Raw genomic sequence first — 22460 nt, 5'->3', positions numbered from 1 at the left:
CTACCTGAAAATAGATAGCTATAAGTGAAGAGCATCTCCCCCCCCCCCCCCAAGCTTTTATTTTCGTTCGAGTAATAGTACAACTCTAATAGTATTACTTATAATAATGTAATTAAAGATAACTTCATTCAGATTTATTTATTTTTATTTCATTTTCCAGATTTTTTTTTCTTCTTTTTTTTAGATTTTCATTGGTGGGCCAGTCATAATGGTCCCGCGGGCCTGATGTGGCCCGCGGGCCTGAGGTTGAGTATCACTGCAGTACAGTACAGTAAAAATACTCAGTTACTTTCCACCACTGTAATTAGAGGAGATCTAATGTGTAGTGTGTTGTCTTGGGGCCCAGAATTCTTTCTTTTTTATGATCAGTACTTTATTTGGATTTTTTACAAATACAGAAAACAGAAAAAAACAAACAAAAGCAATTAACAACAACAGAATACGTATGCATGGATATTATGTATGAACAACAGAAACATAATATAAAACAAGGATAGACAAGATAAAACAAATACAAATAAATAAATCAAATTCAAAGTTTAAATTAGTTTACACGATCAAACAAACACGCAGCATCATCAACCGTATCATATAATGTATACTAATACAGTAAACAATCAAAAGGGCATTAATTGCCTGACCATGGATCACATCATAAGGACCTGAAACATATGACTGAGGAACACATTCAGAATCCTTCAGTCTTCGTGTCATTGTGACTGAAACTGTGCACAAGCGTACCAGGGTCTTTTTTTTGCGGCTTACGCCTTTTATTGGTTTTTGAAGGGACAGACAGTAGGCTGACAGGAAACGGGAGAGAGATGGGGGAAGACATGCAGTAAAGGCCGTGTCGGGCTCGGGAGTCGAACCCGCGGCACACTGCGACTGGATTACCAGTCGGGTGCCCAGACGGTTACGCCACCGCCCGGGACAACGTACCAGGGTCTTTACGTGTGTGAAGCGCCCTGCGTATTTATATGGTCTATGTAGGAGGAAATAATTATATATATAGTATATAATATATAATTTATACGGAGTATGGGAACGTAGTTTTTGTAAATTTGGTTAGGCAGTAGTTATAGAGTAGGGAGTTTAGATAGATTAAATCCTTTGTAACCCTTTTCCTTTTGTTGGTTAGATTTAGATAAGAGGGTTCATGTGGCATTTAGAGTAGGTATAGTCTGTTTTGCTTGTTTCTTTGTGTTGCCCCATATAGCCAGTTTTGTTGTCATTATATCATTTAAATAACATTGTACTTGAACCTTGTATTGTATGTAACCTTATCATAATACTGTGAAATAAACAACAGTTCACTTGCCAGCCGTGTTGCATCCTTTTATAACCCCTAGACTTCTAAGGGAATTATTACGATTATGTAACAATTCCACGTCTGCTTTCAGTGCAATATGGCCACTCTTCCTCCAGGGTGCTTGCTCTTCATGCTTCCAAAGTGTCTGGAAATAGAAGCCGGTAAGAGTTAGATTTTGACTGCATGGATGGAACTCCTGTGGATCAACTAATTGTCTTAGGATCAGCTGTAATGGAATGGTGAACATGCAGCTATATGGCCATCAGATAAACACAAAGAATAAATAAGCCTTTAGGTAGAAATTCAATATTTAATAAATATTGTGTTGTATCAATGTGATTGCACTGTTTTAGCGTAAACTTGTTCTATAAAGCCCGCCACTCTCTTGCCCTCTACTCTCCTTTTCTGAAATACCTCATGTTTCTGTATCAGTGGTGCTCAATATTTCATGCCGAGGACCAGAAAAATGACATGAAATTGGCCACGACCCACTTCTGAAAATATGTAGTTCCAGGGACAGCTCAGAAGCAAAGATTTGAGTTAAATAAGTTCGCTCTGAAAGAATATATATATTCAAAGATTTGTGCCGCATGTTCACGATTTTTCAAAAATAGCAGACCTATACAAGCTCGTAGCTTGTAGATCTGCTATTTTTTTATAGCTAAAGTATAACCATGATGCTTAGTTAAAACACTGAAAGGGGTTCCCGCCCAGAATGAGTTAAAGGAATAGTATACCCAAAAAGGACTTATTGTAGATTTTGTCACATTCTGTAAAGCCAATAACTTGATGACCGCAGTTGGAGATCTCAAATTATTGGTTTAGGAATGAGACAAAAAAACATCTCCAATTCAAAGCTTCAAAACTACTGGTTAATTCAAAATGTAGATTAGTAGATAATGTAGAATTTGTAGATTGTACATTTGGGTCCTATAAACTTAAAGTTTATAATTTGCCTCTTTATTAGGAAATGAGTCCGCATGCACCATTACAAGATGACTCAACTTAAATCATTCAGGGTCTGATATTTTCACTGGCTTTTGTGTGACGAATTAGGGGCATTCATTCATAAAAAAAGTTGAAATCTGATGGAGATCCAAGGTTTCTGCGACACAGCAGTGAGATGTGAAGGCCAGCTGTCCTTGACCCGTCCTGCCCTGTGGAAATCTGCTAGCTGTCTCCGTGAGAAGGAGGTCACCATGATGTCTCTGTAACAAGGTCACCATGATGATTGCAGCATCTCATTCATTGAGACGCACACAGAGCAGAGGGAGGGCTGAGTGGAGACAGCTGACATGCAACGCCGGAAACCACACGTACTAGGACGTGGTAGTAATGCAGTCCGTGGATTCTTGGGGACGGGAACCCCTTTTGGTGTTTTAAAAATTATGTTATGATTTAGCTATTGAAAAATAGCAGATCTACAAGCTCGTAGAGCGCCACCAAGTGGCGCGCTATGAGCTTGTAGATCTGTACATTTTTTTTAAAAGTCGTTCAAATGTGGCACAAATCATTGGATATATATTTTAGAGCGAATATTTTTAACTGTCTGACTGTCACTACCTACTGGCCACTTCAGTGATGCTTGCGGAACTCGACTTCGTCTCGTTCCCCTACCTACCGTAATTACTACTATTACTTGCCTACTGTCGTGGCAATAATCACGTTAAACAACACCCTCTCGTGTAATATTGCTTAATTATTACCTCCATGTGTTGGTCAGGAAGACAGTTAGAGTATTATTACCTCCATGTGTAGAGTATTATTACCTCCATGTGTTGGTCAGGTGACAGTACACCTCCAGGGTCTTCAGATCACTGATGCCGTCACAGCCTCCTACGGCCAGCAGCGCTCCGTTGAACACTACCAGGGACACCTGTTAAAGCACTCCAATGGATTACTTCACTAAAAGTATAGATACTGCAATGTAAAAATACTCCAGAAGTAAAAGTCCGGAAGTCAAAATGTACCTGACTAAAAGTACAAAAGCATCAGCATCAAAATGTACCAGATAAAGTACCAAAAGAAGAAAGTATTCTATACTTAACCCATTCTGACCTGAGATCAGATTCATACAAGGTTTCCACGGGACACACACTGGTCTGATCAACCCATTCTGACCTGAGATCAGATTCTAAAAAATGTCAGTCGTTCTTCGATTTTTCAAAAATAGCAGACCTACAAGGTCGTATCGCGCCACTCGGTGGCGCGATACGACCTTGTAGGTCTGCTATTTTTCAATAGCTAAAGCATAACATTTCACAAGTATTCAAATGTATACAAATCTACAAATAGATCTCGTGGATCGGTGAAATAGCAGATCTACAAGCTAACAGGCTGCGTGAGCTTGCATATCCGCCATTTTTGAGTGGTGCAACCACTCCAAGGAACAGCAATGTCCGTGTCTATGTGTGGTTAACCCGTCCGCCTATGTGTTGGTTAATGAGCCCCAGTATAATGAGTACCAGTAGGGGCGCTGTTGTGCCATGCAGAAACAGAGAGAGAGAGAGAGAGAGAGAGAGGAGGAGGAGAAGGGGGGAGAGAGGGGAGTTGCACCACTCGGTTCACACAGGTGTGATTTTTATTTTTTTGCTCTGCAAGTAGAGCTGAGTCTGTTTCTACAAGTCGGGTGGGCTCATTGACCCATTCTGACCTGAGATCAGATTCTATAAATGTCTTCTATATCCTGACAGTTTTCCATTCTGACCTGAGATCAGATTCTATAAATGTCTTCTATATCCTGACAGTTTTCTGAAAAATCTCTGTTCACAAAAAGCAATTCACAGTCTTATCTCCATATTCTATTCATTTGTTCTTGTTTCTTCCCTTCGTAACTCCATCGTACTATACTTACAGCGGCACACTAAAAGCATAACAAGTAGCAGATCCTGCACTGCAAGCTCAAAACTGTTGCCGTTTCTGAATTTTAATTTAAGTAAGATCAGATTCTAAAAATGTCTTCTGACAGTTTTCTGAAAAAGCTATGTTTCTATATGTCAGTCGTTGTTCGATTTTTCAAAAAATAGCAGACCTACAAGCTCGTAGCGCGCCACTCGGTGGCGCGCTATGAGCTTGTAGATCTGCTATTTTTCAATAGCTAAAGCAAAACATAATGCTAACAACGAGTGGCGCTCACGTCATGCCTCTTGTTCCTCATGTGTTTGACGGGGGACCAGCGACAGCTCTCGGGGTCAAAGGCCTCGGCGGAGTTGAGCTTCAGGCTGAGCTCGTCTCGGCCCCCCGCCACGTAGATCTTCCCCAGGTGGACGACGCAGCCGAAGCCCTCCCTGGGGGACCGCATGGACGGGCAGGGGGTCCAGGCGCCCTCTAGAGGACTGTAGCGCTCCACTGGAGGACACAGAGGACAACAACAGGGTCAAAGGAGAGAGAAGAATGCTTCGCAGCGGTGGCCGAACGGTTTGCGGAGCGGTCTTGATATCGGAAGGTCGCTATAGTTCGTATCCCCGGACCGGCACGTTAAAATTACCACCGCTGAAGTGCCCTTTGGACAAGGCATTGAACCCCTACCATGAAATGTTCTATGAGCAGGGCCTGGCTGTAAACAAGTTCTTGAGCTTAGTCCAGTTACCCTGGGTAAACGTAGTACCTTTCCTTTCCTTAGTCCAGTTACCCTGGGTAAACATGGTACCTTTCCTTTCCTTAGTCCAGTTACCCTGGGTAAACATGGTACCTTTCCTTTCCTTAGTCCAGTTACCCTGGGTAAACATAGTACCTTTCCTTTCCTTAGTCCAGTTACCCTGGGTAAACATAGTACCTTTCCTTTCCTTAGTCCAGTTACCCTGGGTAAACATAGTACCTTTCTTTCTTTCTTTACACACAGAGACTTGGTGCATTTATAGATAATATATACTGTACACTATTCAGCATAAATACCACCAGTAAAGGTACTATGTTTTGGCATCGGAGAACTGTCTCCACTGCTTCAAAGCCTAACCTGCATAATATAAACAATTTATAATGATAAAGACTGTCAAACACACAAGTATTAAAGCTCTGACTACAAGTAAACAAATTCACACGGATGGGTTTAATGGGCACAACGTTACTTCAAAAATACTACTAAGACTTTCATCTTCTTGTACGTTCTTCTTTTGTCGTTTAGTATTGCTTGGAATCTACACAATTCTTCAGACAGTTCTTCTCTGGTTGAACACTGATGTTGAACACATTTTACATGGCCGATTTATGAAAGGCAAAAAATGTATATACCGTACATGTAGCCCATAAAGTATTTCATAACATGCATGGACACAAAAATAAATAAATATTTATTTTATGTATAATGATCGTATGTATAATTTCCCAAACAGTATACTGCATATACAGTAGTACAGAGAGTACATAATGTTCTACAAGATGATCTTACAAATCGAGAACTTTTGAATAATTCATAATTTCGGACCACCACAAAGTACTCAACTTAATGCACACCATGACATTACCGCATGCTGAGTGCTTTGCGACATCCTTAATTCTCATTATGCTGTAACAGAGAGGTTTTCATTAACCACATAAACCTTATGCTGTAACAGAGAGGTTTTCATTAACCACATAAACCTTATGCTGTAACAGAGAGGTTTTCATTAACCACATAAACCTTATGCTGTAACAGAGAGGTTTTCATTAACCACATAAACCTTATGCTGTAACAGAGAGGTTTTCATTAACCACATAAACCTTATGCTGTAACAGAGAGGTTTTCATTAACCACATAAACCTTATGCTGTAACAGAGAGGTTTTCATTAACCACATAAACCTTATGCTGTAACAGAGAGGTTTTCATTAACCACATAAACCTTATGCTGTAACAGAGAGGTTTTCATTAACCACATAAACCTTATGCTGTAACAGAGAGGTTTTCATTAACCACATAAACCTTATGCTGTAACAGAGAGGTTTTCATTAACCACATAAACCTTATGCTGTAACAGAGAGGTTTTCATTAACCACATAAACCTTATGCTGTAACAGAGAGGTTTTCATTAACCACATAAACCTTATGCTGTAACAGAGAGGTTTTCATTAACCACATAAACCCTGCTTCATTGACCGGAGTCCCTCAGGGGTCTATACTAATGCTCCCTTCCTTTTCCCCCCCACATCTTTGCCAAGAATGTCCGATCTAAAAGCTCACAACGCATCGCAAAGTCCATTTTGTAGGTCAGATACTGCTTGTATTTGATTCAAGATTTTAGATATCTGGTTGAGTTTGTTGACTGAGTCAACATTAGCTAAACATCGTTGTGCTGGAGATAGTGTCCTTGGAATTCTGTTTGTCAATCAAACTTTTCTCCAGGGACAGTTTCAAGTTAGACTTTTGCACTTTGAAATTCATATAAAACACAACAATAACTTTAAGCACCATTAAACACAGTGACATGTAATACATCGGATTGTCTATTTCAAGATTGTCTGTTCCTAGTCTCTGCAATATGAGTTTTATAATTAAATGAATGACTTCCTTGAAAATCCAAACATAATAATGTTTGCTTAAGAAATAGTGAAAACAGCAGATCTACAAACGTGTCGCATTGCAATAACGCGCTGCAAGCCTATATAGAGCTTGTAGATAGAGATTGTAGATATGCTATTTTTACTATAATAATATAAGGCGGTTGATTCATTTTGGACGTTTTGTTCCAGGGAGATTGTGTAGAAGTGTATCTTTTATCTCTGTATCTTTTAACCCATTCTGACCTGAGATCAGATTGATACCAGGTTTCCACTGGACACACACTGGTCTGATTAACCCATTCTGACCTGAGATCAGATTCTAAAAATGTCAGTCGTTCTTCGAATTTTTCAAAAATAGCAGACCTACAAGCTCGTATCGCGCCACTCGGTGGCGCGATATGAGCTTGTAGATCTGCTATTTTTCAATAGCTAAAGCATAACATGATGCTAATACCAAAATGGGTGCCCGGTCAGAATGGGTTAAACTCTAAAGTTTGGTAAACACTGCTGTGGTGAACGGGCTGAACACATTTAATTTATAGTGTCAGAGCGTATTTATTTACAATACCTTCGTATTGACTGACAGAGACATCTCTTTGTCCTTTTGCAGTGTTGTTTTTGGCAGCAAATTTCTATTTTAGTTTTAGTCATAATTATAGTCTCTTGAATAGTTTCCATTTAGTTTTAGTCACATTGTAGTCACGCGGAATGTTTTAGTCTAGTTTTAGTCGACTAAATCTACAGTTGATTTAGTCGACTAAAGTGTGTTTTGGTGGGCCTTGATGCCGTCGTAATGACTGTTTTTACAATGAAAATAGCCGATCTACAAGCTCACAACGCAGTGCGACGCGTTGTGTAAAATGACTCATACTGGATCTCTTCTCCACTATAGACCCTTCCTAGCATTTTAGTCTAGTTTTTATCTGTTGACGAAATTGTCAGTATATTTAGTCTTAGTTTTAGTCATCAGAGCTTAGTTTTCATTTAGTTTTTGTCAGTGGAAAAAGGTAGTCGACGAACATTTTTCGTCTTAAGTTTTAGTCGATAAAAACAACACTGCTCCTTTGGTATACGTATCGTTTTCCTTTCACTGTATAGTCTTTGAAATGACGTTTTGAAATGAAGCCGCTGGTTGTTTGGACTTATGGTGGCACATGAAGGAGAAGGTTGTGGGAATTTTACAACATTTCTCTTCTCACAGACAGAAATAGGCAGTAGTGACAAGTGGCAGCACAACATGACCCCCGTTTATCTTTATCTGGCATGCTGGAGAGAGAGAGAGAGAGAGAGGGCCCAGGAATGAGAGAGAGAGAGAGAGAGAGAGAGAGAGAGAGAGAGAGGGCCCAGGAATGAGAGAGAGAGAGAGAGAGAGAGAGAGAGAGGGCCCAGGAATATGAGAGAGAGAGAGAGAGAGAGAGAGAGAGAGAGGGCCCAGGAATGTGAGTGCAGCATTTGGTCACTCACAGAAAATAACTGGTCAAGCTGCTGAACGTTGAAAAGCTGTCAAAGTTCCCGGGGTCTTTAAAACATTTTAAACGGGATCCCCCTTTTGGTGTTTTATAGCATTATGTTATACTTTAGCTGTTGTTGCCTGTAGGTGTGCAAAAGCCTTGCTTTTTATATACTTTAGCTATTGAAAAATAGCAGATGTACAAGCTCGTAGCGTGGCACTCGTTGTAGGTCTGCTATTTTTGAAAGAATTGTGACAATGCGGCGCAAATCTTTGAATATATATTCTTTTTCAGTTTTTAACTAAAAAGCTTTGCTTCTGAGGGGGGTTCCTGGAAAAACATATTTTCAGATGGGGGGGTCGGCGGCCAATTACATATAATTCTGGGGGGAAAACTGTCAGGATTTAGAAGACATTTGTAGAATCGTCCTCAGGTCTAAATGAGTTAAAACCGTTAAAACATTGTAGTATATCAACTACACCAGGGTTGCCCACACTATTCTGACTGAATGACCAGCTCCAACAATATATACCCACCAAAACAAAAAGCATTATTTCATTGCTGAAAATAGCGGTGCTGGAGTTACCTACCGTAATAAGACAAACACACCTAGGGAATAGTGATGGAATGGTTCTATTTGTAATAGCAACTCTGTAATACTTGACATTTGCTTGAGCTCATTAACACTCTTGAAAACAAAGTCTTGCATTGTGGGTTTATAGGCTGACAGGCCCTTTTTGATATCAATCAATCAAGTCACCTTAATTCAAGTGTCAGATGCCAAAAGTAGTCTTTTTATAATTTAAATTATATTTTTAAGGGTATATGTCACGTGGTCTACCTTCGTGATCAACCACTGCTCTGCATATGGAGTTATTCAGTTGGTCCTCCTGACTTCATGGTCGATGCAACATTCTGGCTTCAGTGGAAAATAAATTAAGAAAATATAGCTGCAATCAACAAACTACATAATGTATGTATACTATAAAAAAAAGTCAAACATTACCCAAATTGTCAACTATTACCTATAAGAAAAGGTAAAAAGGGAAACATGGTGAAAATAGCAGATCTACAAGCTCACAAAGTATCGCATTGTGAGTTGTTGTGAGCTTGTAGATCTGGTATATTCACAACATTTAACTCCTAGGGTCCCCTAGTTTAGTTATGATTATGTTCTTGGGAGGTCGTAGCCTGGAAAGTTTGTTTTTCATAGAATTTAAAATTGTCTCATTGGTTCATTGGAGTGGTGAGTCACTCTGTCTATTGACGCAGGACATCTCTCTGAATATATCCACAACCTTGAATCAATTCTCAGCTGAGCTTTAAACTCCTTATCTTACATTATAGATGGTGTAGAGCAGGGCTGGGAAACTGTGACGATGGAGAGGGCCAATATATTTCCACACTCACTCCAGAAGGCCACAGTGCATATTACTGTCGTAGCAAAAATAGCCGATCTAAGCTCAAAACGCGTCGCAACGCGACACGTTCAGCTATTTTTGCTATATTTGAATTGAAAACCTGAATACTTTTTTGCTATTTTTGAATTGGAATCCTGAAAAGTAACCTTTTTATAACTACTACACCACTTAATGCCCGCATGTTAATATCAGAATACTGATATAGTATTGATTTCAGCTGTTTAAAATTCCAAACCTGCTTTGTACTAGTCATGAAGTATAAAGCAGGTTTGGAATTTTAAAACAGCTGAAATCAATACTATATCAGTATTCTGATATTAACATGCGGGCATTAAGTGAAGGTGGGGGTCGCATGTGGCCCCCGGGCCGCCAGTTGCCCACCCCTGGTGTAGAGTAATGGTTATATAACAGAACACATTTTAGTCTCAGGTCCTTTATACCAGTGGTACACATACTTGTCCATGTCAAGGACCCCCAAATTGACACTAATTATCCCTGTGGACCCCCATTTGAAAAGATATAGCCCCCGTAAGATCTGTATGGCTCTAGCAGTGATTCTCAAACCCGTTTAATTTCAAGGACCCCCCAGTTTGACATGCATAAACTGAGGCACATTTCGTGCAGTCGAGTTTATGGCGAGCTGAGCTAAACAATATGTTGTCGTCATCGATGTGCCCCGGTGGCCAATGAGACGGCTATACGCATGCATCGATGTGCCCCAGTGGCCAATGAGGCGGCTATACGCATGCACCGATGTGCCCCAGTGGCCAATGAGGCGGCTTGTAGCAGAGCCCTGACTCTTGTTCGCCCTGAACGGAAAACACACACAACCTTAACCCATTTAGGCCTGACGTCGACATTTAAAAAATATGTCTTCTAAATTCTGACAGTTTTCTGAAATACCTGTTTCAGTGGTGCTCAATATTTCATGTCAACGACACCAAAATTATATGTAATTGGCCACCGACCCCCATCTGAATATATATGTTGTTCCAGGAACCTCCCAGAAGCAAAGATTTGAGTTAAAAACGTTCACTCTGAAAGCATATATATATTAAAAGATTTGTGCCACATTTTCACGATTTAAAAAAAATAGCAGATCTACAAGCTCATAGCGCACCACTCGGTGGCGCGATATGAGCTTGTAGATCTGCTATTTTGCAATAGAAAAATGATAACATAATGTTTAAAACACCAACTGTGTTCCCGTCCAAAATGGTTTAATTAGTATTATTGGTGTGTGTGGGATGACTCGGATGAGTCGGATGAGTCATCAAATGTTGTTATTTTCTTGCCCTTTTCCGGGAATCGACAAAATGTGATTTCATGGGCCCTTTAAAGTGTATCGTCTTCTAGTGGGTCTGAACTGAAGTAATGGAGAAATGACATCAATAAAACCTCCAGCCATGCAGTATTATTATTGTTATTATGGCTGGCCACAGCTCCGGGCATTTGGGGGAATATTGGCTGTAGATATACTGTACTCGGCAGTGCAATACTTTTTATAGAATTGTTGTTCTCCTATCCGCGCTCTTCCTTGAGTTCCCCCCTTTTTCCCCTCACTGTATATGTTTCTTTTCCCTTTTTGCTTCCATTATGATGAATTCCTGTTCTGTTCTTTAACTATAATAGAAGTGTCTATTTGTACGTCTCTAAATGTTTTGATGAATTGAACACGGTGGACCCTCTTGTAAACAAGTGTAATGCTTATTAATTGGGTCGTCCACTCACAGTTAACAGTCTTTGTATTGAGTTTGTGCTTGAAATGTACTGTAATTCTGCTTAAAACTGTTAATACATATTCCAATCAATCAATCAGTCAATCAATCAATCAGTTCACCTGAGTTGAGGACGGTGTCTCCGTCGTGTCCGCCCATCACGTACAGGAGACCGTCCAGCACCGCCACGGAGGCTCTGGTCCGTCGGGTCGACATGGGAGCCTGGGTCGTCCACCGGTTCATGCTCGGGTCAAACCTGGAGAACCAACGGGGGAAAAATGAACGTTGTTCAACCCTGTTGGTGTTTCAAGCATTACATGTTATACTTTAGCTATTGAAAAATAGCAGACCTACAAGCTCATAGCGCAAGGCGCTTTACATAGATTGTGCATTACATTCACCCATTCATACACACATTCACACACCGATGGCAGAAGAAACCATGCAAGGCACCAACCAGCACATCGGGAGCAATTTGGGGTTCAGTGTCTTGCTCAAGGACACTTCGACAGTAAAGGTCATTACACACTGGCGAATTAGCGACGCGATGCGAATAAGGGATCTGAAAATGCGAAATATTACATGTTGCAGTTCGCCTGCGAATCTCTGCAAAATACGACACCAGAGCGAACTTAAGAGCGAACATAGATTGTGCATTACATTCACCCGTTCACACACACATTCATACACCGATTGCGGCGGAAGTCATGCAAGGCACCAACCAGCACATCAGGAGCAATCAGGGGTTCAGAGTCTTGCTCAAGGACACTTCGACACTAACTCTGGGGGAGCCCACAGGGTTCGAACTGGCAACCTTGCGGTTCCCATCCGGCCACTCTACCCCTGAGCCACCGTCGCTTGGTCTTCTATTTTATTTCTTATCGTGAAAATGTGGCCCAAATGTTTGAATATGAATACACATGCTGCCAACCAGACTGTGCCCTCAAGTCTTAAGTGAATCATTTATTTGATTGATATCAGCCATTTGCTGTGCATAAATTATTCAACATTCAGCAATCACAGCCAAAACTGTACTTCGGTTATTATAGGCCACTGTAGTGCAATAACCGTTGAGTACTGTACAGAGGAGGCCATGCAGTCATTTCATCCTTTTTTACTACACTTATTTGAAAACGTATAGATTTAGATTATTACAAAACATACATTACCCACATCAGCCCTATATACATTTACACCATTTGAAAATAGCCGATCTGCAAGTTTCAAAAGATTTGTTTTATATACATTTGAGAACTTGAAAATGGGACAGTACTTTTACTTTTGGTACTTTAACCCAATCTGAGACCCCCTTTTGGTGTTTTCCGTGGAACAACATATTTTCAGATGGGGGGGGGGGGGGGGGCGCGGCCAAATACAGAGAGCCCCACAGTCTGTAGACGCTTTTAAGAGAGGACTCAAAAGAGAGGACTTTCCTTTTTTACCAAAGCATTTTTATAGCCTTGCCCTTAATTATGTTTTAAATGTTCCTGTTCTTTTAGGTGTGTTGTTTCTTTTGCTTTTATTCACTGCTGTAGCACTTTGAGATTCTTGCGAATGTATAAAGTGCGTTATAAATAAAAATCCATTATTATTATTATTATTAATAATAGATGACCTCACCTCTCCACGGTGTTGGTGGCGGTGATGCCGTCGTAGCCTCCCACGGCGTAGAGGAACCCGTCCAAGGCCGCCAGGCTCACTCCGGACCGCGGGCTGCTGAGCGCTGCCACGTCTGTGGCCCAGCTGTCGGACTCTGGGTCGTACCTGCCCTCCGTCAGGGGGGTAAATAATCAACAATCAATGCCCCAGCTGTGTGTCTGACTCTGGGTCGTACCTGCCCTCCGTCAGGGAGAAAGAATCAACAATCAATGCCCCAGCTGTCTGTCTGACTCTGGGTCGTACCTGCCCTCCGTTAGGGGGTAAATAATCAACAATCAGCTGTGTGTCTGACTCTGGGTCGTACCTGCCCTCCGTCAGGGAGAAAGAATCAACAATCAATGCCCCAGCTGTGTGTCTGACTCTGGGTCGTACCTGCCCTCCGTCAGGGGGGTAAATAATCAACAATCAATGCCCCAGCTGTCTGTCTGACTCTGGGTCGTACCTGCCCTCCGTCAGAGAGAGAGAGAGAGAGAGTCTAGTGGTGTTTCAGTTTGTGTGTCTGTCTGTCTATCTGTCTTTTAATGAGCTCCATTTCCGTCACCGCTAAACCCTTATTATCCCTAAACTTCTTTGCCTTTTTTTTTTTTTTACTGTTTTGCTAAACAGTTTTGAATAGTTAAAATGACCAGTCAACAAGCTCACAACGTGTCAATGTATAGATTGGCTAGTTGAACTATTCAACGATGTTTTCCTAAATAGGCAAAGAAGTTTAGGGATAAGGGGTTTAAGCGGTGACGAAAATGGAGCCCAATGAGTATTGAGTTATGCACAGTAAAAAAAAAGAATCTGTTCGTAGATCCATCTTCAAACAAACATGTATATCTCCATCGGGTCCATTCTGCTCTCTAGAGCCATGAGGGTTTTTTTAATTACGCAAGACTGAAAGCTTTCAATGGGCCTCGAGCCAGGCACAGTAGAGACAGTAAGTAATGCTTTCAATGGGCCTTGAGCCAGGCACAGTAGAGACAGTAAGTAATGCTTTGGATGGGCCTTGAGCCAGGCACAGTAGAGACAGTAAGTAATGCTTTGGATGGGCCTTGAGCCAGGCACAGTAGAGACAGTAAGTAATGCTTTGGATGGGCCTTGAGCCAGGCACAGTAGAGACAGTAAGTAATGCTTTGGATGGGCCTTGAGCCAGCTAGGCACAGTAGAGACAGTAAGTAATGCTTTGGATGGGCCTTGAGCCAGCTAGGCACAGTAGACAAATGGGTTATTAACCCATTTTAGGCGGGGACCCCTTTGGTGCATTATGTCATGCTTTACACACTTGTCATGTCAATCCTCTTATATGCTTGCGAAACTTGGACCCTTACAGCTGAGCTCCAGAGGAGAATACAGAGCATGGAGATGAGATGCTACCGTAGATACCGTATCTCCTACACCCAACACGTCACCAACGAGGAAGTACGGCAAAAGGTCAGCCAAGCCATTGGCCCACATGATGACCTTCTTACTACGGTCATAAAACGGAAACTGAGGTGGTACTACCACGGACACATCACCAGATCCTCAGGCCTTGCAAAGACCATCCTGCAAGGTACCGTACGAGGTGGCAGGAGAAGAGGGAGACAAAAGAAAAGATGGGAAGATAACATCGGAGAGAATGGACACACTCAGTGAGGCAATGAGAGCTGCCGAGGACAGAGAGGGATGGAGAGAGCTGGTCAACAGATCGTCTGTGGTGCCCCAACGACCCTCCGGGGTTACGGGATAGGTGAAGGTGAAGGTCATGCTTTAGCTATTGAAAAATAGCAGATCTACTTGTAATTTTTATGAGCTTGCTATTTTTGAAAAATCTCAAATTTGGAATATTATTTTTTAAACTCAAATCTTTGCTTCTGGGAGGGTCCCTGGAATAAACATATTTTCAGATGGGGGTCTTATGGAGGCCAAGTACAGATCATTTTTGGGGTCCTTGACATGAAATATTGAGTGATCTAGGCTAGTAGAAACATAGATTATTTCAGAAAACTGTCAGGATTTAGAAGACATTTTTTCAGGCCTAAACGGGTTAAAACGCTGCAGTACGCTGGCCCCCCGTCGAGCCCTCTCCCCTCCCAGGTGTCGGCACTCATCACCTGGTCCTTGAGCTTCTGATTGACGCTCTCCACATCCGTGGCATGTCTGAGTCATCCATCAGGCTGTCAGGGAGCCCCAGCTGTCACCAGGCCCACCCACCTGTCGCTGGCGGGCCAACAGGTTATGTGCTCAAATGGGCTTTTTAGGGACACACAGACACATGGCGCAATTGCACATGCACACGTGTACACGCACACACACACGTGCACGAGCACACACACACACACACACACACACACACACACACACACTCTCTCTCGCGCACACACACACACACACACACACACACACACACACTCTCACACAGAGCACTCACAGGCACTCAGCATGCCGGATGAGAGGCATTAGCCGCCGCGTGTCTCCTGCTAGCTATGAAACATGTTGAGATAATGAAGTATACGCCTCCCGTTGCATTAGCGGTTTAGCGCCCCGCATGTCAATTAGGCTTTTCCTATCGACTCAGCGGTGTTTCGATGTTCAGTTTAAAATTGGCACAAGCAATAATTCACAGTCTTATCTCCATGTTCTGTTCATTTGTTGTGGTTTCTTGGCTTCGTAACGCTCCTCTGCTCCATCGTACTACGTACAGCGGCACACTACAAGCATAAAAAGTAGCAGATCAGCTCAAAACTGTTGCCGTTTCTGAATTTGAATCCTGAAAAGTATACGTAAGATCAGATTCTAAAAAATGTCTTCTGAATCCTGACAGTTTTCTGAAAAAGCTATGTTTCTATGTGTCAGTCGTTCTTCGAATTTTCAAAAATAGCAGACCTATACAAGCTTGAAGCGCACCACTCGGTGGCGCGCTACGAGCTTGTAGATCTGCTATTTTTCAATTGCTAAAGCATAACATAATGCTAACACCAAAATGGGTTAATGCTGCCAGGGAAAATTACGTTCAATTAAACAATGAAATGCCACAAAGCCCTGCTCCCATGCAACGTTCATTGTGTTGTATGTATGGTTAATGTATTTCTGAATGGTGGTGCCTGTGAAAACTCAGGCTGTTCCTCTTCTTGTGCTCTGCATATCTCCAAAGCATTAACCATAATATGAACGCTGCAGGCACCCCTCCTCGGGGTGCCAAAATTAGCCGACCTACAAGCTCACAACGCTTTGTTTTGCAACATGTTTTGAGCTTGTAGATCGTCTATTTGTTAAAGAGATTAGTGTATACAAACAAACTCAAGTCTTTTTCATTAAAGCTAGAGAGGGTTGAAGTATCTGGTCTTTCTCTCACTGGCTGGGTCCAGGTTTGACGCATCAGGCCTCACACAGGCTTTCCTTTTCTTTTTTTGCTCGCCTAAATTAAGTGTCAAGTACGTGCATGTGTTCCGAACAGTGGTGTAAAGTAACTATAAGTACATCTAAATATAAATGCACCAAGTCTCTGTGTGTCCGTCTGTAATCCACGTAACTCGAGAACGGTTAGCCCCGCCGACTACAAATTAGAAGTTCCACACCCCACCGCAGGGAGGGCAGTGCCCGGTGTCGTTCCACACCCCACCGCAGGGAGGGCAGTGCCCGGTGTCGTTCCACACCCCACCGCAGGGAGGGCAATGCCCGGTGTCGTTCCACACCCCACCGCAGGGAGGGCAGTGCCCGGTGTCGTTCCACACCCCACCGCAGGGAGGGCAGTGCCCGCCTGCCCGGTGTCGAGTCGGTCGGACCCACGGACCCACAAAAAGGCCTCTGCCCGGGGTCTGGACCGGGCCCCTGCCCAGGGTCCATATAGGAGCTGGCCTGTTCTGAACCTCACAACACTCCATATTTGGGCATGGCTGACACAGAACTCTATAAGCTGGCCTGTTCTGACATCCCTACACTCCATATTTGGGCATGGCTGACACAGAACTCTATAAGCTGGCCTGTTCTGGCATCCCTACACTCCACATATGGGCATGGCTGACACAGAACTCTATAAGCTGGCCTGTTCTGGCATCCCTACACTCCACATATGGGCATGGCTGACATAGAACTCTATAAACGCTCACCTCTCCACGCTGCTGAAACATCTGTGGTGGTCCTATCTCCACTCACCTCTCTACAGAGATGAAACATCTGTGGTGGTCCTATCTCCACTCACCTCTCTACGCTGCTGAAACATCTGTGGTGGTCCTATCTCCACTCACCTCTCTACAGAGCTGAAACATCTGTGGTGGTCCTATCTCCACTCACCTCTCTACAGAGCTGAAACATCTGTGGTGGTCCTATCTCCACTCACCTCTCTACAGAGCTGTAACATCTGTGGTGGTCCTATCTCCACTCACCTCTCTACAGAGCTGAAACATCTGTGGTGGTCCTATCTCCACTCACCTCTCTACAGAGCTGAAACATCTGTGGTGGTCCTATCTCCACTCACCTCTCTACGCTGCTGAAACATCTGTGGTGGTCCTCCCCTCCCGCGGCGTAGATGCGTCCGTTCAGGGCGCACACGGCCACGCTGCCTCGCGTCACGGCCATGGAGCTCGCCAACCTCCACTCGTTGTAGTCTGGGTGGAAACGTTCCACGCGGCAGTCCGGCTCCTCGCGGGTCCAGCCTCCCACTGTGATGTCACAACGACGCAAACACAACAACAACGGGGAATAAAAGGATTCGGCGATTAATTCGGTTTGTACGAAGTATGCCTCCAATTGACAAACAGACAAACATTGTGGCAGGTGACACACCGTGACACTCTAAGGGCCGATTCATACTTCTATTTTAGAGCCGAATAAAAGTCGGTTCGGCTCTGTAGCGACTACGATGTGACGTCATTTGAGGTTCGGGGGGGGGGGGGGGGTACCGTCCTAAAGTCGGCTCCTCGGTGCTACTGAACATTTCTGACGAGCCGAAATCATTTCAGCTGTAAAATAGGAGTATGAATCGGCCCTTACGTCCCTAATACTCCCTATGTACCTATCTACCACCCCTTACCCCTCATCCCTAAACATATTTTGCCATTTTTTTTACTATTTTGAAAAACATTTTAAAAATAGTTCTACTATAGCCGATCTACATCGACACGTCATACATCGAGCTTGTAGATCGGCTATTTGAACTATTTTAAAAGGTTTTTTTTAAATAGTAAAAAAAAAAGCAAAATAAGTTTATGGATAATTAAGGGGTAAGGGGTGGCACAATATACAGTATAGTCCTTAGGCTTGGGGGGTTCGATGCCTTGTTCAAAAATGTGACTGGACTCTAAACTGCCTCCCCCTGGCCAGCCGGGGCGCCTGATGGAGGGGAAAGGAACTGGTTGGAATAACGTGTTCCTTCCACGCGCTACGTCCAACCAGGGAAACTCCCCCCTGTCAGGTGTAAAGGGACAACTTGGACACTCAGGCATGAAGGAAGCATGAGTTAAAGTCCGTTGCTCTCCCCTTGTCCCCCATGTATGGGGACTAGGTTGGTCTCCCCTTGTCCCCCATATATGGGGACTAGGTTGGTCTCCCCTTGTCCCCCATATATGGGGACTAGGTTGGTCTCCCCTTGTCCCCCATGTATGGGGACTAGGTTGGTCTCCCCTTGTCCCCCATATATGGGGACTAGGTTGGTCTCCCCTTGTCCCCCATATATGGGGACTAGGTTGGTCTCCCCTTGTCCCCCATATATGGGGACTAGGTTGGTCTCCCCTTGTCCCCCATATATGGGGACTAGGTTGGTGGAGGGTGTGTAGAGCCCAGGATCACATTAGATGATTGACACAGGGGTGAAAAATGAGTTACAAAATCGTGGGATAAAAAAATAAAACAATGTGACTCGAAGTCTGGATCTGTGACCTTTCTATAAGGTGACAACGAAAAAGTGACACTTTGACAATATAGGCTATCGTAGGGATGCTTTCACAAACATTTCTTACACAATGAGATTGCTTTTATAAGTGATATCATCATCAGTATTGCCTATAATAATAATAATAGTGGGAAAAGCCACATGGACAGTGAAGTAAACCAGGGCACAGCTACCGTACAGTACAGTACAGTACAGTATGTTGTCACCTCCATAGATAGTCAGAGATACAGTGTTTGTCTTGTCAAGGTGCCAGATCGACACCTTGACACCCAGAGGAGATGACACCTTGAGCAACCTCCAGTTCAGCCCAAACCACGCGTGATTTATAGGTGACAGCCAAACCACACGTGATTTAGGTGACAAGACAGCCAAACCACGCGTGATTTAGGTGGTGACACGTACTGTACCACCGCGAATGTGCCCAATAAATGTTTAACATCTACAGTATTCACGTGATTCACTCGCCCACAGAGTGAGTGACCCTCCCCCTTCCTGCAGGGACAGTATGATCTCATGTCCTCTAAAAATACCAGAGAGAGAAGGTTTACATTTATGGACGTGTCGTCCCTCCTTGGCATCTACGTATGTGGACACTGTGTGTGCTCACGCACGCACACACACACACACACACACACACACACACACACACACACACACACGCACACACGCACACACGCACACACGCACACGGCCACTCTGATCTTTGGGAGGTTGGGGTAGGATATAGGGCATAGCGGTGGGCGTGGTTTTCTAGACCCACTGGAAAATCTGCCATTCATTTTTTTCCCCATAGAGATTTTAAACAAATATTTATATCAATTACATTTGTATTTTATGGAGCTGACCTGTTCTGACATTCCATAATATGTTGATCTGACCACATCAAATCTATATGCACTATAAAGACACGGTCCATATTATAACTATTCATGAATTAATGATGATCAATGCTCTTTGGCCACTGATTAGAATAGCCAAATGGCATTGATGATCACGCCTCCAGGTCTTTAGTTTACTCACGTTAGGGAATAAGACCTGGTACTTAAGACACGCAAAAATACAGAATCCAAACGCAGGCACTACCCTGGCCACTTTATTAATTTAAAGCAAGGAGTATAGGAAATGATGGAATGATTTCAGACATGTGCCTCCCATGCATAATTGCACATTATACAGTGTATTATTCAAACAGTATAAAGCAATGCCATATTAACCCATTTTGCGCGGGAACCCCTTTTGGTGTTAGCATTACGTTATGCTTTAGCTATTTAAAAATAGCAGATCTACAAGCTCATAGCACGCCACCGAGTGGCGCGCTACGAGCTTGTAGGTCTGCTGTTTTTGAAAAATCGAAAAAGAACGACTGACATTTTTAGAATCTGATCTCAGGTCAGAATGGGTTAATCAGACCCAGTGTGTGTCCAGTGGAAACCTCGTATGAATCTGATCTCAGGTCAGAATGGGTTAAGAGTATGACGTGATGTGACGTGACGCTGACCCACTGACCTATGAACATCATATCACGGGGGATGTCTTTGGGGGCCGGTTTGCTGAGCTGTCCGCCTGTCTGAGTTGACGCACCACGGCGGCCATCAGCCCCTCCTCCTCCTCCTCCTCCTCCCTCTTTGATGTGCATGTGTTGAGTCTGAGGCTCTCCGACCTCCTCCCTGAAAAACACACATCACGGGAGGTGAGGAGAGAAATGACTGGACTCGTTACATCATGGGCTGTGAAGTGAAGGATACTTTTATCGTGCCGGTGTTGTTGTTGGCCAATAAGTCACTCAGGAGGAGTTACAGTAATACACTTGGTATCAAAAGTAACTATAGTTACATTACAAGTTATATTATTAGTAGAGCTGGGACTCGATTAAAAAAAAAATCTAATTAATCAGAGGCTGTGTAGTTTTTTTTTTATAATGTTTTTTGGTATCCCAGTGAATCAATGAATAGTGACTACAGGATACCACTCATTTTCAACACTTTACTGTCATTAATATACCTAATAATAAAAAGTCACCCCATTCTGTGTTGCCTAGAACTGGAGGTCTGAAAAATTTTTAGTAACAGTAACAAGTACATCTCAGTGAAATCACAAAGCTGTACTTACTTCATATTGTTACTGTTTTTTGTCAGACCTCCAGTTCTAGGCAACACAAAATGGGGTGACTTTTTATTATTTCCAGTTTTCAGTACTATAGAAAAGCGCCCAGTGAGCGGTGAAAAAAAAGGTGCGATTAATTTTTCTGTAGTTAATTAATCTAAATTAATCGCAATTAGTGCCGGCCCTAATTATTAGTACTTTTTTGCAACCCGCCTCACCTTTATACGTCATTTCACGAGAGGGCAACGTATACCTCAGAAAAAAACTAATCTACAAAGTAACAACGTGTCACGTCACAATCCTGTTGATGGGTTGTAAATCAGCTCTTATTTAGCATTTTAACAGCCTCCTATTAGGGAGTATAATAAATCATAGGTGTAATATATATCCATCTAGCTCAAAAACTGATTGTAATAAGTTACACTATATGTAGTTACCGGGGAAAGCAATACTATTATGGTAATATCTTACTGCCTATAACACTGATGGGGGGGGTGCTACTTGAACTCAAGAGTTTGTACAAATCTACGTTATAGCCAAATAATTCGGTTACATTTCCTACAAACTTCAAGTATACAAATGTATACTGTAAATGAGCACTGTACATTAACGTACGTTAGGCCTTAACCCATTCTGACCTGAGATCAGATTCATACGAGGTTTCCACTGGACACACACTGGTCTGATGAACCCATTCTGACCTGAGATCAGATTCTAAAAATGTCAGTCGTTCTTCGAATTTTTCAAAAATAGCAGACCTACAAGCTCGTATCGCGCCACTCGGTGGCGCGATACGAGCTTGTAGATCTGCTATTTTTCAATAGCTAAAGCATAACATGATGCCAACACCAAAATGGGTGCCCGGTCAGAATGGGTTAAACTTCATTACTTAGCTTGTAATGTACAACATTAGTACTGTACAAACATTGTTTGTCTTAATTCTGTGTTATGAATAATTGAAGAATATTGATGTAGTGTTTCCTTGTTAAATGTTCATTATCTCAATTTGGGAGAAAAACAACATTTGTCTGAGCTTGTATAATAGAATTGAGAGCAGCAAAAATTGTATATTGATTAGTGTAATAACAATTATACTAATGCACCTCATGCATTAGTACAGTATAAGCACCAAATTACTGTGGCTTAAAGCAAATGCATTTTCCCCCATGGTGTTTGTTCCTTGACATTTTAACAGTAACACAAAGGTTTAGGAACACATTCCAAATGTCCAATTAAGGCACACAATCACAACCAGAAGACGTACAGTATAACATATACAGTATAGTTTACACCACAAAAGGTAATAATCCATTATTATTTATTACCCCTTTTCATTGTACAGTCCCATGTTTTAGCTCCACAGAATTTGGTCAGGATCTGCCGTAGTGAAATAATATCTGTGCCAATCTGTCAGCATGTACTGTAGGCTGGTATATCTTCACTCCTCCTGATGGATATTTCTACATGAA

General features: G+C 42.6%; 1 protein-coding gene across 1 annotated transcript; it reads right to left on the bottom strand.

Moving 5' to 3' along the window:
* Positions 1-1015: 1015 nt before the first annotated feature.
* LOC308310036 (uncharacterized protein) lies at positions 1016-22446 on the bottom strand. Its single transcript, XM_080756070.1, has 8 exons — positions 22317-22446; positions 20395-20555; positions 17476-17659; positions 12996-13139; positions 11498-11631; positions 4446-4657; positions 3079-3185; positions 1016-1454 (listed from the first exon to the last, which is right to left on the bottom strand). The coding sequence occupies exons 1-8, from the start codon at positions 22337-22339 to the stop codon at positions 1397-1399; spliced, it is 1023 nt and encodes a 340-aa protein (XP_080612196.1). The 5' UTR covers positions 22340-22446; the 3' UTR covers positions 1016-1396.
* Positions 22447-22460: the final 14 nt, after the last annotated feature.

This window comes from Protomyctophum bolini, assembly GCF_963924005.1.
Source record: "Protomyctophum bolini genome assembly, chromosome: 22".
Lineage (NCBI taxonomy): Eukaryota > Metazoa > Chordata > Actinopteri > Myctophiformes > Myctophidae > Protomyctophum > Protomyctophum bolini.
This window is presented reverse-complemented; position numbering and strand designations above follow the sequence as displayed.